The following is an 18,589-nucleotide window of genomic DNA, read 5'->3' as shown; positions in this document are numbered from 1 at the left end:
AGAATACTTAATACCAAATGCCAAGTTAAAATACATGGAAGCGGAGAATATATTAAAATTCATGACGGTTATAGGCTTGTTTGACATACTCTAGTTAATAAGCATACTATAACCAGTAAAAAGGGCACAATAGTTATTTAAGGACGCAGTGCAACTTCCCTTAACAGAATAATAATAACTACTGAACAATCCACTCGTAAAGAAACAAAAATAAAACTCAAGGATGCAGTGACGCTCCATATTATTTTCAAATAAGTCAAAGTAGACATTAATTATGGAAAAACATTCTACACATTGGCATGATTTGGTTGTATCTATTGTAGCTGCAAGAGCAAATTGCAGTATACGGCATTTGTTCGACTGCGAAGTCACTCCTCCTCCAGTAAATTGAAATGTTCTAGTTGTACGTAGTCAGTTGCTCAGCGTTTACGAAAGCCGACTCAATGTTTACTTCGTCTCGCATTCAATCGCATTTCACGTTCTCGTTCGAACTGGCGCAAGTCTGCTCGCTGTAAGAAGTCCTGTCGCTCTAAGTATCTAGAAAATGGTGGATATGCGTTAAAACAATTAGAAGGTTTGGACGCAATACGAAATCTTACCCATCCTTCCCCTTGTTGTGCGTTTTCAACTCCTCACTCAGTCCCTCCTTCGCTTTAAAACTGTCCCAGTCTAACTTTGATTTCTCTAATACGGTTAATTTGTTCTTTTTATTGATTTGTCCTAGGACTGCCCCAAGCCCTCCGCCCCCAGGTCTCTTTACGGGCAATCTGCCTGGCGGAGGTCTAGCGGGTCCTGGTTTCTTGCTAGACGCCGGCGATTGACTGGCTTTCGCCGCCTCTGCCGCGTCCACTTCCTTAGTCACCCGCACCTGCTCACCGGCAAACTCGAATATTTCAGTTACTTTGACTTTTTCGTTCGTTGTCCCCGATGGCGTTTGCTCATCAGCTTTTGACTTTTCAGGTGCGGCTTCTTTTTCTGTTTCTGGCTGTGATTTTGCGGAGTTTACGGAATCCTTAGTGTCGCTGAGGAAGTCAGCCCAGAGAGCGTCGGCATGTTTCTTGTTTTCTTCGCTTTCCTCGCCGTTTAATTCGTGTTCCGGTGGAGGTGACTGATCTCTTTCGGGGGATTCTTTCGCTTTCCGTTTTTGCCGGCTCTTTCGCTTTTGAGGTTGGGGAGTTTCCGTCTCCGATGAACTCGCATCCGACTCTGAGTCACATTCGCTAAGGACTTGCGATTTCTCGTTATCTGGACAGTAATCCTCGTCGCTTTCCTCGCTATCTGATGCGTGATTCTTGTCCATATCGATTAGTTCTTTCGGTAGATCGCGGCCTTAATTTGCACTGTCTCGAATCAATCTTTCTAGCCCGAGGAGAAACGACGCCTCACACCGCTTTGAAAGGAACAACTGACTCAAAACCACTTTCTGCACTTTTTGACAGATGCTCGTTTGTCGATGATTTGGGGTTACCCTGTTTGGGTAGTTGAGAAAACAAACATATTGAGCTTCTAAGTCGTTCGTCATCTGTGAAATTGGAAGGCATAGTTTCCAATGACCTGAACAGTATAGAAATTGTTTGAACATGTGCCTAAAATCTTTATTTTTAGTTATTACTCTTAAGATTTGGGGATATGCGACAACAAATGTTTACAAATTGGTAATGTCTAGAAAATGATAACATCGAAAATGAAGTACTAGAATGAGCTACAGATCTGTCAAACGTATTTGTTTAGCGGTCAATACTACCAACCGATGGTCCTTGAAGCAAATTAGATTGGCATTTGTCAAAAACGATGCAAATAGTGGTAGGGACAACATCGTATCTTGCTGTCAGCTAGTGCTATTCAACAAATTAGAGATAGATTGCTCGCCTTCGCCGATTCTTCGACCCCGAAAAGCTTTTCGAACGGATCGTATATGTGAGACATGGACGTGTGGCACCAAAAATCACTTTAAATTCTTCCCGGGGGCGGAAAGCAGTGCCACCATCTCTGAAGGTAGAGTAAATCAATTAAGTGAAACTTTCTCTAAATGACTTCGTATCAGTTCATTCACTATTCCGTGGACGTACCTAGTGTTGTGTTTAGATTCTGGGTGCTCACCTTCGAAACGTGCTGATTTCTATAAATAAGCAGCCGAACAAAGTGCATTTAAGCCAATAAATGGCGATCTGCTAATACCATCATTGTTAGCACTTTTCAATTCGTAATTACGACGCTAGTTAATTGCTCGCTTTATTTACATACACCGGGTCAAACGGTCAAACTAGAGGATTTTGCTTTGCGATAGGAGCAACGGTTGGCAGTGGCTTTACTCGAAGTCTTCTTAATAATCGCAAGTTGGAATTTCCGACCCGCCTTATCGTTGTAAAGTTCCATTCGAATTCTGATTACAATGCAAGTGATTAGGTTCGGCACTTACGTGTGATTCATATGGTTTCATGTAGAATACCTTGGGGAGGGTTACCTCATTAAGGCGCTCGTTATTGGTTGCAAGCAAAGAAATTTGGGGAGATTACTAATTGTGAGTGTCTAGCCTTGGTCATGGCTGTTCAAGGGGTTTGAGGGTGATGGTGTTTTCAGTTTGAACATTTTCAGAGGATTTATAATTATTGTAAACACTTGACATTCGAATTTAGTTCTTAGGTCATTTTTGGTTTGAAGTTCTACTTAAATTTAGCCGAATCCCTTCCAGTTGCCTATTTGAATTGACAATATTAAAACGTTCCTTCGGGAAATGCACTCAATTTGCCTTGTCTGGAATTCGGGCACCAAGGCTACCACCTTCCCTTCTGTTGCGTTTGTCCGGTTCAGAAGTGGGGTCCGCTCGTTTGATCGATCGAATGAATTCGAAAGGCTCTCGAATCACCATCTAGTGTATCAAGTCATCGTTCTTTTGGCTTTTCCCCATCGACTTCGACTACTCTCAGCAGGTGGGCTCTCATCAGCGTAAGGTGCATGTCGATATAATCCATGGCGCAATTTTTGCTAATATCAACACAACCGCATATCAATCATTTTGGTTGTGATTGGGTCCACGGAAAAATCCAATCCGGCGAACGTAGTGGCCACAACTTGCTTGAATACTAAGCATCAAACCCCTCATAAATTTTTTTGCAAATGCTCGCACTTTTTGGGCCAAACCGGCATCAATACAATTTGCTGAAATGTGTTCCGCCCTCTTCTAAGTCTCCTTTTTTGCTCCGGGTCGGTAGGTCGGCCCACTCGTGGGGTCACTCTGGATGGATTCCATTGCATGATATAGCCAGCAATAAAATTGCCGCCCTTCGTTTTCTAATCAGCTAGTCTATCGATAGTTGACCCGTAAACGGAGGTAGTCTTACTTTCGGGGTTGTGACGGGCCAAAGTACATCGCTTTCATTGGCGGAGACAGATGTCAGTGGAACTTTTCACAATCGGAGCCGAATTAATGGTGTTAATTTGAGGATTTAAAAGATAAAGAATGAAGTAAGAAACGTATCCGGTTGTTGTTGTATACAGGGTTGTATTCGATGTTGATATGTATGGTTGTCACTTCCCCTTGGTGGGGCGTAGTGCTTCCAGTTTATACTTACGCGCCATCGCTCGCAGTTACCTGAAATGCGACTCAGGTTCCCCAGTACTTTTCCTCTACTAGTCTGCGCCAAGTGCTCTTAAGCCGGCCCACTCGTTAGCCATCCTTGGAGCGTTGATTCCATAAAAAGCGTTATCATCATCATGCTGCGTCCTTCTTTTTCTACCATAGATATTGCCCTTTTAGGCTTTTCGGGCTAAATCATCCTGATCTATACGGATTAAGTGATCCGAGCACCAAAACCTATTGAGCCGTATTTTATCTACAATCTGACGGTCATGGTATCGCTCATAGATTTCGTCGTTATGTAAGCTGCGGGATCGCCCATCCTCATGTAGGAGGCCAAAAATTCTTCGGAGGATTCTTCTCTCGAACGCAGCCAAGAGTTCATAGTTTTTTTTGCTAAGAACCTAAGTCTCCGAGGAATACATAAGGATTGGCAAGATCATTCTCTTGTTCAGTAAGAGCGTTGATCTTATTCATCGTCGTAGCTGTTATTCTTTGTGCTTTTCAACCCTAGATAGAAGAAACTGTCAAAGTTGTAGTCTCCTATCTTTATTCTTCCCGTTTGACCAGTGCGGTTTGATGTTGTTGGTTGGTTGTTTTTTTTATGTGCAGCCCATGGTTTCGCATGCCATGTTCGCATAGGCCAGTAGTTGGGTGGACTTAAAGAGGATCGTACCCCTTGCATTTAACTCAGCATCATTTTTTCCAGGGCCAGGTTAAAGAGGCCTCATGATAGGACATCCCCGTGTCTTAGATCGTTGATGATGACGAATGGTTTCCAGAATAGTCCTGCTGCCTTTATTTGGCCGTGTACAGTTTTACCCTGGCTATGCTATCATAGGCGGCTTTGAAGTTGATGAAAAGATGGTGTAACTGATATCCATATTGTTTTTCCATCACTTGCTGCAGAGAAAAAATCTGATATGTTGCTGATTTGCCTGGAGTGAAGCCTCTTTGATACGGGCCAATGATGTTCTGAGCGTATGGGGCTATCCGGCCTAGCAAGATAGAAGAGAATATCTTATAGATGGTACTCAGCAACGTGATACCTCTACAATTGCTGCACTGCGTGATATCCCCTTTTTATGAATGAGACAAATAATGCTTCGTTGCCAGTCGTCAGGCATTGATTCGCTGTCCCACACCTTGAGCATTAATTGATGAATCACTCGGCCGCCTCCATATTTAACCGATTCGGCTGTAATTCTATTGGCTCCTGGCGATTTATAGTTTTTAAACCGGTGCATTGCACGGACTGTTTCTTCTATGCTTGGTGGTGGGAGCATCTGCCCGTCGTTTTCAGTTCGTGGAATCTCCAACTCGCCGATATTTTGGTTGTTGAGCAGTTCATCAACATACTCAACCCATCGTTCCAATAAGCCTATTCTGCTGGAAATCAGATTTCCCTCTTTATCTCGGCAGGACGAGCATCGAGGTGTATAAGGCTTCATCCTGCTGACTTGTTGGTAAAACTTCCGCGCCTGGTGTCGTTGTTCCCTGTGTTTTTAAAGCTTACAGACCTGTTGGTTCTCCCAAGGTTCCATTTTCCGTCTGTGAAGTTTCTCCTCCGCTCGACAGAGTTCTTGGTAGGTCTCTACGTGTGCCCGAGTTCTTTGAGAATGCAACATTACTCGGTATGCAACATTCATCCGTTCCGTTGCTAGCTTACATTCATCATCGAACCAGCCGTTCTGACTTTTCTTGCGGTTGAGGCCAAGTATGTTTCCAGCTGTATGCAAGCTATGGGAGCCAATGCCTGAATACGGGACCCGTCCCTACTTGACTGTTGAAATCTTCAAGTATGATTTTGATATCGTATTTGGGAGAGGCTTCAAAGGTCCGCTCAGCTGCCTCGTAGAAGGTATCCTTCTCTGACTCTGGAGTCTCCTCTGTAGGGGCGTGAACGTTTATGAGGCTTATATTTCTAAATTTGCCTCGCAAGCGCAGTGCGTATAGCCTTTCGCTTATATGTTTAAAGCTGATAACAGCAGGTTTCATTTTTTGGCTGACTGAGAAACCTACTCCGAGCACATGGTTTATTGGATGGCCGGTATAATATATAGTGTAGTCGCTCTTTTCCAGGAAACCGGTCTCTATCCATTTCCATCGCATTTCCTACAACACTATTACATCAGTCCTATATTGAGACAAGGTATCGGCTAACTGTTTGGCAGCTTCATCTCTGTACAAGGAGCGCACGTTCCATGAGAAAATGCGCAAATGGTTATCCGTTGTCGGGTTCGTCGTTGTAAAGTCCATCCTGTCCTAGGCTCCTTCTGTGTTTCGTAACGTTGGTTTTCCGTGTAGGGTTGTCAACCCTATGCAACTTCCAACCTGGAGGACCAGGTTGTCCTAGCAAAGTATCGTCAGAGCCCACCTTGGCATTCAGATCACCCATTACCATCACGTCAGCTCTACTACCATCTGGCTTTCTTCCATAGACCCATCATCTTACTTAGCTTAGGCCCAGAATGTCCAGTTTATATCGTTGAAATTCCCGATCGAGTTGCAGAAACGAGCATTCTGGGGAAATTCACAACCGTTGTTCAGGAGCGTGCGTACATTCCAGAAATCAATCATTCACTCCCTGTCCGAGGCGTTGTTCAAATCTCTATCTGCTTTAGTTACCTTTTACGACAGGCAGCAGTGCACTCTTAAATCCCAATTAACAAGGAGAGTTTTTTTGGTAATTGAACCAACTTCTCCTGTGCCTTTCGTCAAAAGGTGAATCCGCCCTGAAATGGGCCGCATTTTTTTAAAAATGAAATCATCCTTATCTTTTTTTTTAATAAAACAGCAAAGAACGAATCTCGGACATCCTCGTTGGGGCCCTAATGACGAGTCATTGCAGTAAAAAAATTATTCAAATCGATCGATTAATTTCTGAGAAAAAGGACGGAAAGCTTTGAAATTCCGGAAAGTGTCTGCGACCGTTTCGAATTTAAAACCTTGTTAAGTTTACAGTTTCTTAAGGACAACAACAAGAGATTCAAGCAAATTTAATAATAAATGGCTGAGCAATTTCCGAAAGTGTTTGGAAAAACGTGGTGTCACAAAAAAGTTTCAATACAATTCACATGGAAAATATGCTGTTTCTGCGATCCGGTCGTCATTAATCAGTGAAAAAAATTTTTTTTTGCCGCGCAAACGATATAAACTCTGAACAACCCGTTCGAAACTATTTATGAACAATGGGCGGCGATGGAAAGTTTTTTTTTATCTCCGGCACGAGTGAAGTTGATAGGCCCGTCCCAAGGACCTCGCGAGACGCGGAAAATAGAGATGGAACGGAGTTAAGAGCTTTCTTGATTGTTTCGAATCGTGACAGAGTATAAGAAGTACAACATAGCGTATACTGTGGTAAAAGGAATTTCACCATTGGATTGGCCGGGGAACAGAAGCTGCCGCAAATAACGATTTCCGTATACCACATCACGAAATAGTTTGAAGCTGGTGAAGTGGAAAGTGTAATTCACGAACATCCGATGAAGTTAGACCTCTTCCAAGCGGAAGCGAATCTCTGCGGAATTGTTTCTTGTCGCGTTTGCCTCGACTTATTTGTAAATCCTGACAGTTTGAGATTTTTCCAGTAAGTGGAAGGACATAGTCGTTAAGATTCCGAGAAAGGGCATTCGATTTGAGTGCGGTAATTGGAGGGGTGAATTTGAAGCGGATTTGCGAGTTTCCTGTTGTCGTGACGATAACAGCTAAAATAATCTTGGAATGCGTTAATGAATAGTTCGCAAGTTTGATTAGAGAGCAACCTGGTTTGCGTTCTGGATCCTCTTGAACTAGCCACATTAACATGCTTGGGAACATTATGTAGAAATCTGCCGACTTTAGACCTCTGCTTCAACTGCTTTTCATTGATTTCAAGAAGACTTCCGACAGGGAGATTTACTGGAATGCTCTACACATTATTAACAGTGCCATGTATTGTGATGATCCACTGCTTGGACGGAATGCTTGAAATGAAGCGGGAAAATTGACAGCCATTTTTTTTGGAAATAATATTCCGACAATATAAAAACTCCTTATAAAATTTGATTTCAATATTCAATTTTAAAATTTTACAACGCCATCTAATAAATGAGATCTGGCATTGCGAATCTTTCTCCTTTACGTCTCAATGCCACGGATCAAATTGCTTGGGATTTTATTTTGCGTGCGATTATAGTGGGTGGAAAGATCGCATGGGTAGTAGTTTGGTGACTCGGCCCGAAGCTTGTCAAAAACGACTTCAATGAATGGTAAGAGGAAGGCTACGTGGTTTTTTCCGGGGAGAATGTGATTCGTTGTTTATCTTCCATCTTTCCTTCGCAAACTACTAAGTCCAAGCTTTGAGATTCCGCGCGAGGTCGAGCTATTATTTTTTTTGTATGCCCAAGTTGGACCGCACTATCGAGCTCTTCTTTTCCAACCTCCCCGAGCACCACCTCTCTTTATTTGCTTACACATCCCCGTATGTCAAAACTGACACTTACCACCCACAAGCGAAGCTCATTCGTTCAAACCCCAAAACGAAGCGTAAATCTGCTAAGTTCAACTTCCGAAAAGCCAATTTTGACGGCCTGAACTCAGCTTTAGCGCCTTTCAACTGGGTACATATATTAAATAACTCATCGTGTGATCAAGCTCTAAATACCTTTTACAATATCCTGTCCGATCTCTTCTCCTGTTATGTCTCTTCTTCCTCTGTCTGCCTACGTTCGTACCCAACTTCGTTCACAATGGAAATTCTTAATAACATTCGCCTGAAACATACACTGCGGAAGAAGTTTCGGGCTTCTAAGAATGACGCCGACCTTGTTCACTTTAAGGGTATACGCTCTGCTATGAAGTCAATGGTTAGAAAAGCGTGTAAAAGGTACTTATTGAGCGTCGAACCGGCCCTTGCGGTAACTTAAAACCCTTTCGGTCTTACGCTCGCAATTCTCGTAATCCCACTCAATCTCTCTCTCTTTCTATCAGTTTTGCTGATTCCACTGGCAACTCCCCACAACAATCAGTGTTTTCTCCTTCGAGCCCTCCACCCTTTACACCTTTCATAACTGCAGACTGCTCCGAATCTCTGGCCATGCCTCTTCTTACGCTTTCCTTGGTTTTGTTCCTCATTGGTAATTTTGATGACAATGTCGGACCTGGCCCCGATGGGCTTTCTAACCTCCTTAACTGTAGAAAACACATTTCTCTTCCTCTGAATATAATCTACAACAAAAGTCTAGAAGAATGCTACTTTCCCCATCTCTGGAAAGAGGCCCTTATCATTCCTCTCCTCAAGAGCGGAGACCCTTCTCTTGCTAAATACCACCTCATTTCTCTTCTCTCCTTTTGCTCCAAAATCCTGGAAAGGCACGTCAACGACTGGTTGACCGCGCACTTCGGTCACCTTATTGTCAAAGAGCAGCATGGTTTCGTGAAACATATATCTACGGTTTCAAAAGTTCTGGTCTTTGTTAAATGCTTTAATTCACGACAGGAGGTACGTGCTATTTATACCGATTTCTCCAAAGCCTTTGATACCGTTGACCATAACATTCTCCTCTCTAAACTTTCATTACTAGACTTTCTCCCTCAGTCATCCCCTGGCTTTCCTCCTACCTCTCATACCGTTCCTGCAAAGTTTCTTTTCATGGTTGCTCATTTCGTTAATTCTCTTCTTCCTCTGGTGTTGCCTAAGGCTCTATACTTGGCCCGCTAATCTTCTTGTTTTTTATTAATGACCTCGCCTCCATTCTCACCTGCCCGGATTTGCCTCTGTTTCGTCTCCGCTAGACTGTGCTCTCTTACAGTCCAACCTTGATAATTTAGTCCGTTGGTGTTCGGTCAACAAGCTGAATGGCAACAAACGCCACTGGATGTGCTATTCGCTTAAATCCTCCCCAACATCCTTTTCCTATTCTCTTAGTGGACAACCCCTTTCACTACTGACCTCCTTCAAAGACCTGGGTGTAATATTCGACGAGAAACTTCGTTTCAATTCCGACTTCGTTGACATGATCAACAGAGCTTCCAAAATGTCTGGTTTTATCCTACGTTCATCCTCCGACTTTACTTCAATTCTATTCCCTTGTCAGAAACATCCTTGTATATTGCTGTGTAGTCTGGTCCTCCTTCCGCATTGGTGATTGCCGCGCTCTTGACCTTGTTTTACAAAAAGAACCTTACACGGGTTGATTATCCGTCACGACTCCGCACTCTAAATCTTCCCTCCCTGCAGCAACGCCGTATCTTCCTTGATATGTGTACTCTTTTCAAACTCTGCAATTGTCTGATGGATTGCTCCGCCAACTCGGATATTACTTTCCGTATCGCCTCGTCTCATAACACACGTAGTGCGGACATTTTTTATGTACCCTTCGCGGAGCTCGAGATTTACTTCCACTCTCCGATCCCGAGGCTATGCCGGTCCTACAACGCTTTACAGCTTGGATCCTTTGACTCTATTTCCTTCTCTAGTTCTAAGCGTAAAATAAGCTATTCACTTGCTCCTCCTTGTGAGGACAATATGTAATAAGGAGTTTATTTTCTGTGTATTGTCCTCATTAAATAAATAAATAAATACTTCCTGGCGGCACTTTCTATATTCACTAGTGCTTAGAAAGTTGTCTTTTGGTTGATGAATGCATTATAAACATGTTGGTTAACATGAAGAGGTATCAGTCTCTTCCTCATGTGTTTCTAAACCAACTACTCCAAATTTTTGATACCGAAAGAGTTTAGACAGACTCTAAGCTTTAGCTTGGATCTGGTCTTACCCTGGTTATGGTATGAACCTCACTGTAATCTGTTTCCATCCTGTTGGCAAGTAGCCAAGTGCAATTGCTGTTCTATGAGTAGAACCCCCAATTCTATATGGACAAGAGGATTACTAGATTCTACGAGCGTTTCTTAGCTTTATGGATCTCCTCATTGTGGTGGATTCGATAGTACTCCACCCAGTCTCTTATTCCACTAAGCAGATGACAAAATTTACTCAATGGATTTCTGTCTTGCCTGGACCTCATAATCAGTACCTTTGTAAATTGTTGGCAAACATTGTGGTAAGGACCACAATGTGCTATAATTTTTAAATTTTTTTAACATTTCCTATGTAGTTTTTATTTGTAATAAATGGGTTTTACTAAATAGGCTTCCTCTCTTTTCAGGCCAGTTACATTTTGGAAATAATGTCCAGGGATAACAAACCCGAATTTGATGAGCGCTGCTGGTGGCGCTTTGTGGAGCCTCCCTCTAAACTTCCATACATGACAACGTCAATAGATTGATGCAATATTTATGTGAAATACCAAGCAAAAGAGAAATCAATGCAATAGTTTAATCGACTAGACTTGAAGACGGAATCAAAAGTAAACTACGAAGTGATTCTTTAGGGAAAACGATATTACTAACTTACATATATTAATTCAGCGTACTACAAGCGCAATTAGGCAACAAAAGACATCATCTGAGTGGAAGAATTTTTAACGTATACACTAAAAGAGACCAGCATTTCTCTACAAATGCATCATGTGAATTCTACGGAGTTTAGTGATTGAAATATTCTTTGCGAGGATACTCTGCAACGAGGAGACAACTGAGGAATATTTAATACGACGATTTGATCATTAATTTTTAAGTGAATTTAGCCAAGAAAATTTTCACAGTAATAAGTAGTGTATAGTAGTTTTGTATATCAAGTAGGCAAGTTGCTAATAGAATTCTTAGGAAATCCCGAGAACCCCTTAGTTTGTATAAAGTCGATTTGTATTTAAATCAAATGTACGATTCCGATGAGTTGGATACGATTGCTGATGTTATGGGCTTGCGATCGCAGAATCGCTTGAATACGTTCCGTGAAATGTGGTATCATATATTCCTGTGGGCCTTCTTCTCTTCCGTGTTTGTGCATACATGTGCCGCGTTGATTGCATTTGTAACGCTACGCAAACACAAATTTGGCCGTTTCTTTTCAATCCTTATATTACTAATGGGTTTTGTGTCGCCGGCAACTAGCGGCGTTGTGAGTAGCGCTGCAATTGCATTTGTACATCGAGCGTCCAGCTTGCATATGTCCCCCATATTCGCAATGGTGTGGGGAGTTGGACAAACTATAATATCGGCTTGTTTAGGCTTTACTCGAATATTGGCCACACTTTGAAACTTAAATTATATCTACTACAGCATAAACCTACACGAAATTAGCAGTTAGCACGAAATTTTGCAGTAGTTTTTGCGCTACATTCACGATACTTTGCTTAGCGAATTCAAAGAATTGGAATGGAGAGACCAATCTACTCTAGACACCCATATCGAATGTGTTTTCACTGGAATAAAATTAATGTAAGGAATATCGGTTCGAAAGAGACTGTAAATTGACGTATATTTTTGCTGCTTGGTATATATTTTGTGTTTCAATGGCATTTTCATAGCGTAAATATTTATGTTCGAATTTTCCTCCTAATTTATAAGCATCATCATTTCAAATCGCAATTATTTGCATAATTCACATAGAAACTGTAGCCTCTTTAAAACTGTCGCAAACATGAATAAAAGGAAAATAATGGAAATGTTAAATTTGTTAGAAATTTAAGGGTTATTAAGTGATAAAAAACAATAAAAGATAACTTATATGATAACTAATCATCTGCTTTTTATTCTGCAAAATATGCGTTAAAGTTGTGTAGTTATCATGAGATTCCGAAAATTGGACTAAATCTTTGAATAAGATAAATACAAACGAAAGCCTTGGAAGGATCCTGGATGTTAACTGCTTACGACAGAAATTATAAATGGGAAATGATAGCATCAGGAGGAACTGAATATCAAGGAGGTCACTACAACCAATTGTCTGAAAGGCTCTCTTTGGCATACATATTATATTCGAACATGAAGGCCTTGTAAAATTAAAGAACCTCCGGTTCATCAAGTCACAGTTTTCGAAGGATCCGTCTTTTGATATTAATGCTTGAGTGGAAGGTGACCTGAATTGTCTTTTCTAAAGTTTCCTGCGTCATATAGTTCTTGAGCCTCACATTCGCCCGATTTATTGGGAAAATAAGTTTGATTGTTGACCAATCCTGCAAACACGCTGTTTTGCATACAATTCCTTAAAGTACAAATGGAGACACTATACAAGTGTAGGAAAATCATCAAACTATCTCTTCATGTTGATCTTAACGCGTAAATCCAAAAGGCAACCCTAAATCGACCTGGCGGATGTGTGTTCTGATCACGGCATAGAGAAAATTACAGAAAATTGAAAACTTAACCTTATTAGCGCAGTAAATGTTTATTAAAAAACCGTATGAGACGATGAGGACTTTCAACGTATGCCCCACCCAGACTCCAGACGGAAGCGGATCCTGGAAATGGCGGCGAAAGCCGGGGTCGCAGTTTTAAAAATGGGATCCACATCAACCTGACGTAATATCTGCTTCGCAATTACTGGCGCCATCGGTGAGTGGGTGGTGGATTTTCAGTTTGTACCTCCTCTGCGCTTGGAACATTGCGAGCATGAATATCGGGGGTCGTGGTGTTGCAGCTAACATTGTCGTAAATTCAGTGACGAACCTGATAGCGCTTATGAAGCTCCTATGCTCGGTAACGTGACGTCCGTCTATGCACTGGTGCACAGCGGAAACTGCGGATCTACTGCAGGAGTGCCATTAACTCCGCGGTTTGGCACAAGATTTACACGCAAGGGAGGAGGCATGTGTCAAAATTGCAGAGTACAGACCAGCTAAAAGGAGTCTCTGCAGCGCGATAAAGAAAACCAAAGCTCGCTGCTGTTACGACTTAGTCAAAGAGGTGAAGGGGGATTCATGGGGACTCGGTTATAAACTTATCACCAGACAAATGGGGACTCTGTGGTAACCTTGCGTACTTGGTGCTGATCAGATGGACCACCTTGTACAGCCTTATTCGTCAGGGATCTCGTACTTGTTGGTGGCAACAGCGCTAAAGGCATCTATCACTGCCCGCTTTTCACCGGCAAAAGTATATAAACTGGTTTTCCACCAATGGCTAGACTTGCTGCTCGGCGCGTTTCAACGCCCTTGATTCACATTCGTGGTTACTACAAGTGTTACGCTTGTATAAAATCAACCCGAATGTCGTTCTTCTACTGAGAACAGTAATGAAGAATTGGAGCACGAAGCTATCGGTATCTCCGCAAACATCAGGAGAGATACCAATCAGGCGTGGTATTTTCCAAGGCGACTCTCTAAGCCCACTGTGGTTTTGTTTGGCTTTGAATCCGCTATCCCATCTTTTGCATGAAAGCAAATACGGGTTCCAAGTCAAGCATGGCATATTGTCGAAATGTACATTAAGCCATTTAATGTACATTAACGACATCAAATTGTATGCCAAAGACGAGAACCAACTTCGCTCCTTGCTGGACATCACTATCCAGTTCAGCAGGGATATCGGCATGCAGTTGGGTTTGGAGAAATGTCGCATAAAAACAATTGTTCGGGGAAAACACACCGACGGATTCGGACGACGTCTACAAATACCTCGGCATATTGCAAACAACAACACCTGCTGTGGCAATAATCAAATCTAAGTTGCTGGGGGAATTTGAACGGCGTCTGGATCTTGTCCTTAAAACTGAGCTGTACGGGAAAAATAAAATCATGGCAATCAACACCTTCGCTATTCCCGTCCTTCTGTACACTTTCGGTGTGATACTGTGGAGTAATACTGATTTATAATCTGTCAATGGACGGGTAAGGGTTGTTCTTGCAAACAACAACATGCACAATAGAGTTGCCGCAATATTGAGGATCACTATCCCACGTCATCAGGGAGGAAGGGGGGTACTTGATTTAAAAACGTTGCACTACAATCAAGTGCATTCTCTTCGTGAGTTTTTCTATGAGAAACAATCCTCTAGCCAAATACATCAGGCTACCGTCATGGCAGATAATAAATTATCTCCTTTGAACTTGAGAAGCAGAGAATGGGATCCCATGTCGAATGTTACTTCAGTCCAACAGAAGATCGACATGTGGAAAGAGAAACCCATTCACGGAGGTCATATCAAAAATTTGTTGTTGTCAGGCATTGACATCGAAGCCTCCAAAAAATGGTTGACAAATGGTGTACTTTTCTATGACAACGAAGCATTCCTAACTTCAATTCAGGATGCTTCGCTCCCAACAAAAAATTATAAACGGTACATTCTTCACGACTCCTGAATCACCAACTCCAGTTGTAGGTTATGCAACTGTGAAGAGGAGACCATCCAGCACATAACATCTGCGTGCAGGATGTTGAGCAGTACCGAGTACACCAATCGTCATAACTCCGTCTGCAAGATTCTCCATCAAAACCTTGCGTTGAGGTATAACTTAGTGGCAACCTACCACCCTTACTATAAGTATACTCCGCAGAGAATCTTGGAAAATGATCGGGTCAAACTACTGTGGGATCACATTATTGCCACCAACCACAGTGTTAATCATAACAGACCCGATCTAGTTCTGCTTCTGAAGGAAGAACGAGCGTGCTTTATAATCGATGTAGCTGTACCGTTGGACCGGAACACTGTTGAAAAACAGCACGAAAAAATCCGGAACTACGGCCCATTGGCAGACGACATGAAGCAGACCTGGAGACTACAAAAGATCGAAGTAGTCCCAGTAGTAATTTCAGCGACGGGATTAGTCCTGCAGAACTTACATAAAGCGCTGAAAACGCTCGATCTTAGGGCTGGACTATACATGGAGATGCAAAAAGCGGTTATCCTTGCAACCTGTGCTATAGTCCGAAGAGTCCTGTCCGGTAACAATCTGACCTAATGGGTTTCAGTCTTGATCCGCACTGTCTTCGATATAAGATCCATGTCTCTGTAGTGTAGAACCTCCGCGTCATTGGCTGAAGTGTTTGCGACAATCGGGATGTAGTAATACATTTTCGCATGGTCGCACACACTTTGCGTTAAAACGCATCATCGCTGTGATGCGGGCCTTTGGATGTTGCCTTCAGCCCATCCTTAGGTTGGTCGCCCCTCGGTCCGGTTGGGTGGGAAGAGGGTCCGTGGGCTTTTTTAACTATATATATATATATATATATTTATACTGTAAAATAAAAATTGTAGTTTGGAGTAAGCTACTGGTCTATCAATTTTAGGCTTGACTACAAATAGAAGCAATATCTAACCTATTACGTTCTTTCCGTTGCGAAGAAAATTTAGCTCCCTCCTTTCCCCTTCCGTTAGTGAAAAGAGTTTTTTTTTAAGATTGTACTACCTTAACTAACATACAGGTCAATATTTTAGCGCCAAGGCATCATTTGTTCAGCAAAGAGTTTGTTTAAATTTGGGTTCCTAACGAAGTTTCGTGTGCTAATGTATTGAAAATGTTGCAAAAAGACTTCGGGTCTGCTCTGTCGAAAACTCTGGCATATAAGTTGTACAAAGGCTACAAAAGAAGCCGTACAGTGATAGTCATCATCAACAACGGCGTAACAACCGATATCCGGTCTAGGCTTGCCTTAATAAGGAACCCCAGACATCCCTGTTTTGCGCCGAGGTCCACCAATTCGAAATGGAAATTTTGCGTATGGGACGTGCCACATCCCGGCTCCACCCAACATACCTAAATTTCGTGCAAAAACAACATCGAAAGGCGGTTGCTTAGAACCTGATTTCTGAAGCGAATAATGGTCCGACTTCATGAAATGCATAATTATTGGTGATAAGACTTGGGTCTACGTTTGACATGGAGACAAGTCAACAATCGTCCGAATGGCATTTTCAAAAATTAAAAAAAATTAAGAAAAAATTAAAATGCGACAAGAGAGTTAAATGCCATCTCTTGGGCGGCCTACCAGCGGTGCATGGACGAAGGGGTGAAAGGCTGACGCTGCGTTGCTTCAAGTGGATATTATTTTGGAGGAGTCTGAAAATTAAGTTGTCACTTTTTGATTATAGAGTAAATTAATATCGTCATTATAGGCCAGCAAGTGGATGGACTTGAAGAGGACAGGGTCTCCGATACTTACCTTAAAGAAAACATGATTGAGCATGCCCATTCTTGATAGTGAAATATCTCGGGAGTAATTCTGCTGTCATTACTTGGACTCGCACTTTGTTGGATGGCTGTAGGGTTCAGTTGGAGGTGTTTCATCTCAACGTATCTGATAGCTACAGTTCTAGCGGCATCCGTTGTCCCCTGGGGAAATTATGGAAGAATTGATGAGTTGACCCTACCTTACCAAATTTTTCACCATTGTTGCGTTAGCCGATACCGTGTTTTCCCATCATATACGTATATGAGCAAGGTATTGTCAGAGGCCACCTTGGCGTTCAGATCATCTATTATGATCGCACTGTCACCTTTAAGACGCCTCTCCACGACTGCATTTTTCTTCTCTGTATTGAAATTCTTTATTGGTGAGTAGCACCGTACTATTGAAATGTATCTCATTCTGGACAGTGAGTCCTTAAGGGTTTTACGTGAGCACCTGTACAACAATGGTACCAGTCTATACCAAGTGCATAGATTAGCATTCATACTGGTGGATGCAAGACCTACTTAAATCTCTACTGAACTAAGGAGTACGGCGTCCGTGTTGAAACGCAACACCACGCCGAGGCCCGAAGGTCTCTTCTCGCTTGAGCATAACCACAACCACCATGAAACTACCACTAGGGGGACCAACCGCAAACAACCGAGTTGTACTCACATACAACGGGAATTCACCCGAAGTATGAGAGTCCAGGTGCTATCCCGGTTCCCATGGTACCAGTATACCCCTGGTAAGGTTTCGTGACCAATTTGTCACTTCAGATGAGCCCCCGTGCAGACTCCGGTCTGATCGTCCTAATTAGGCCTTTGGAGCATTCGCCTACTGCATCACGGCCGGCAAACCAAAGTGAGTACAGCGTCTCTCGGTGCCACCATTATGGAGGTTCTCCTGGGCCACTTCGTTTTGGTTTGGCCGACAGGGTTGCCGCCCCGTCTTCCTCATCGCCACCTCTGAGCACCAGACGGATAGACAGACAGACAGTAAACTGATTTTAATAAGGTTTTGTGTTTACACAAAACCTTAAAAAGAATCCAAAACGTCCCCATGGACCCCGCCGTTCATATAAATTCCTAGACCACTTAGAGTGCCATAAATTTACTTGAAATGCGAAACTTTGATCTCCTATAACTTTGTTAATAATGGTCGGATTGTCTTCAAACTTTTCAATTAGGTCCTATATTATCGCCTATGCTGATGTTAAATTTTGTATTTCTGGGATGAACTTAAGGGCGATTTGTCGGTAAATTTCTAAAGCATGGTAATATACTATTATTAATTTTATTTGTGCATATATCGGAATGGGATGTATTTTGCCTAGTTTCACACAATATCAAAAATATTTATCAGTTTGGAAAAGTACTAAATGAGGCCTTTCATTTGAGACTCCAGATGACCATATTCGGTAAAAAAATGTACACCCCCCTTTCGCATGTATGGAGAGCCCCCTTGAAACCCAACACAAAATAGCACCACACGCTGCATATAAAGGGACGTACAGACGTGACAATCTGTTTTCGAGAACATCGAGTGTGACAGACAGATGGACAGAAAGGCATTGAACCGATTTTAATAAAGTTTTGTTTCACACAACGACCATCCCACGGAATGACACCCTTAAGGTCATCGGTAATATTTTTTTTTAAAGGTGCAGAGCGCATATCACATCCCTTAAAATTAGTGAATGTTTTTATTTTCTCTAGGTACTTATTTCAGGCAGACACGCGCCACTTTCTTGAGCGTTCCCTATTATTGTTTTGCCTTTGATTTTCATTGATCGCTTCATGAATTCTCATTACAGATCCATTATAAACTTTTATCTGCGCGATATCTTGAAAACAAAAATGTTCTTATCTTTGATAGAGCAATTTCACCATTAATTAATTAAATCCCATTCTTTATTGTTTATATGAAACTAATTAAAAATTGGTTATATGTACATAATTACAGTACACATTGTATAATAGATTTCATTTTAGAACTAAGAGTTCTTTCCTT

At 42.1% G+C, this 18,589-nt stretch overlaps 2 protein-coding genes across 3 annotated transcripts; one reads left to right on the top strand and one right to left on the bottom strand.

Moving 5' to 3' along the window:
- Nucleotides 1-211: 211 nt before the first annotated feature.
- Nucleotides 212-1,435, bottom strand: LOC119646647 (craniofacial development protein 1). Its single transcript, XM_038047163.1, has 2 exons — nt 600-1,435; nt 212-537 (listed from the first exon to the last, which is right to left on the bottom strand). The coding sequence occupies exons 1-2, from the start codon at nt 1,298-1,300 to the stop codon at nt 441-443; spliced, it is 798 nt and encodes a 265-aa protein (XP_037903091.1). The 5' UTR covers nt 1,301-1,435; the 3' UTR covers nt 212-440.
- Nucleotides 1,436-1,767: 332 nt separating this feature from the next.
- LOC119661306 (transmembrane protein 170A) lies at nt 1,768-12,199 on the top strand. Of its 2 annotated transcripts, XM_038070598.1 has the most exons (3): nt 1,768-1,995; nt 10,726-10,926; nt 10,988-12,199. In XM_038070598.1, exon 3 carries the CDS (start codon nt 11,337-11,339, stop codon nt 11,715-11,717), a length of 381 nt encoding a protein of 126 aa, XP_037926526.1. In that variant the 5' UTR covers nt 1,768-1,995; nt 10,726-10,926; nt 10,988-11,336; the 3' UTR covers nt 11,718-12,199. The 2 variants fall into 2 exon arrangements, with proteins under 2 accessions (XP_037926526.1, XP_037926524.1); XM_038070596.1 differs by having other exon boundaries at nt 10,726-12,199.
- The last annotated feature ends 6,390 nt before the right edge of the window (nt 12,200-18,589 follow it).

This window comes from Hermetia illucens, chromosome 1 (assembly GCF_905115235.1).
Source record: "Hermetia illucens chromosome 1, iHerIll2.2.curated.20191125, whole genome shotgun sequence".
NCBI lineage: Eukaryota > Metazoa > Arthropoda > Insecta > Diptera > Stratiomyidae > Hermetia > Hermetia illucens.
The sequence above is the reverse complement of the archived record's forward strand: the minus strand, read 5'-3'. Positions and strand labels throughout refer to the sequence as shown.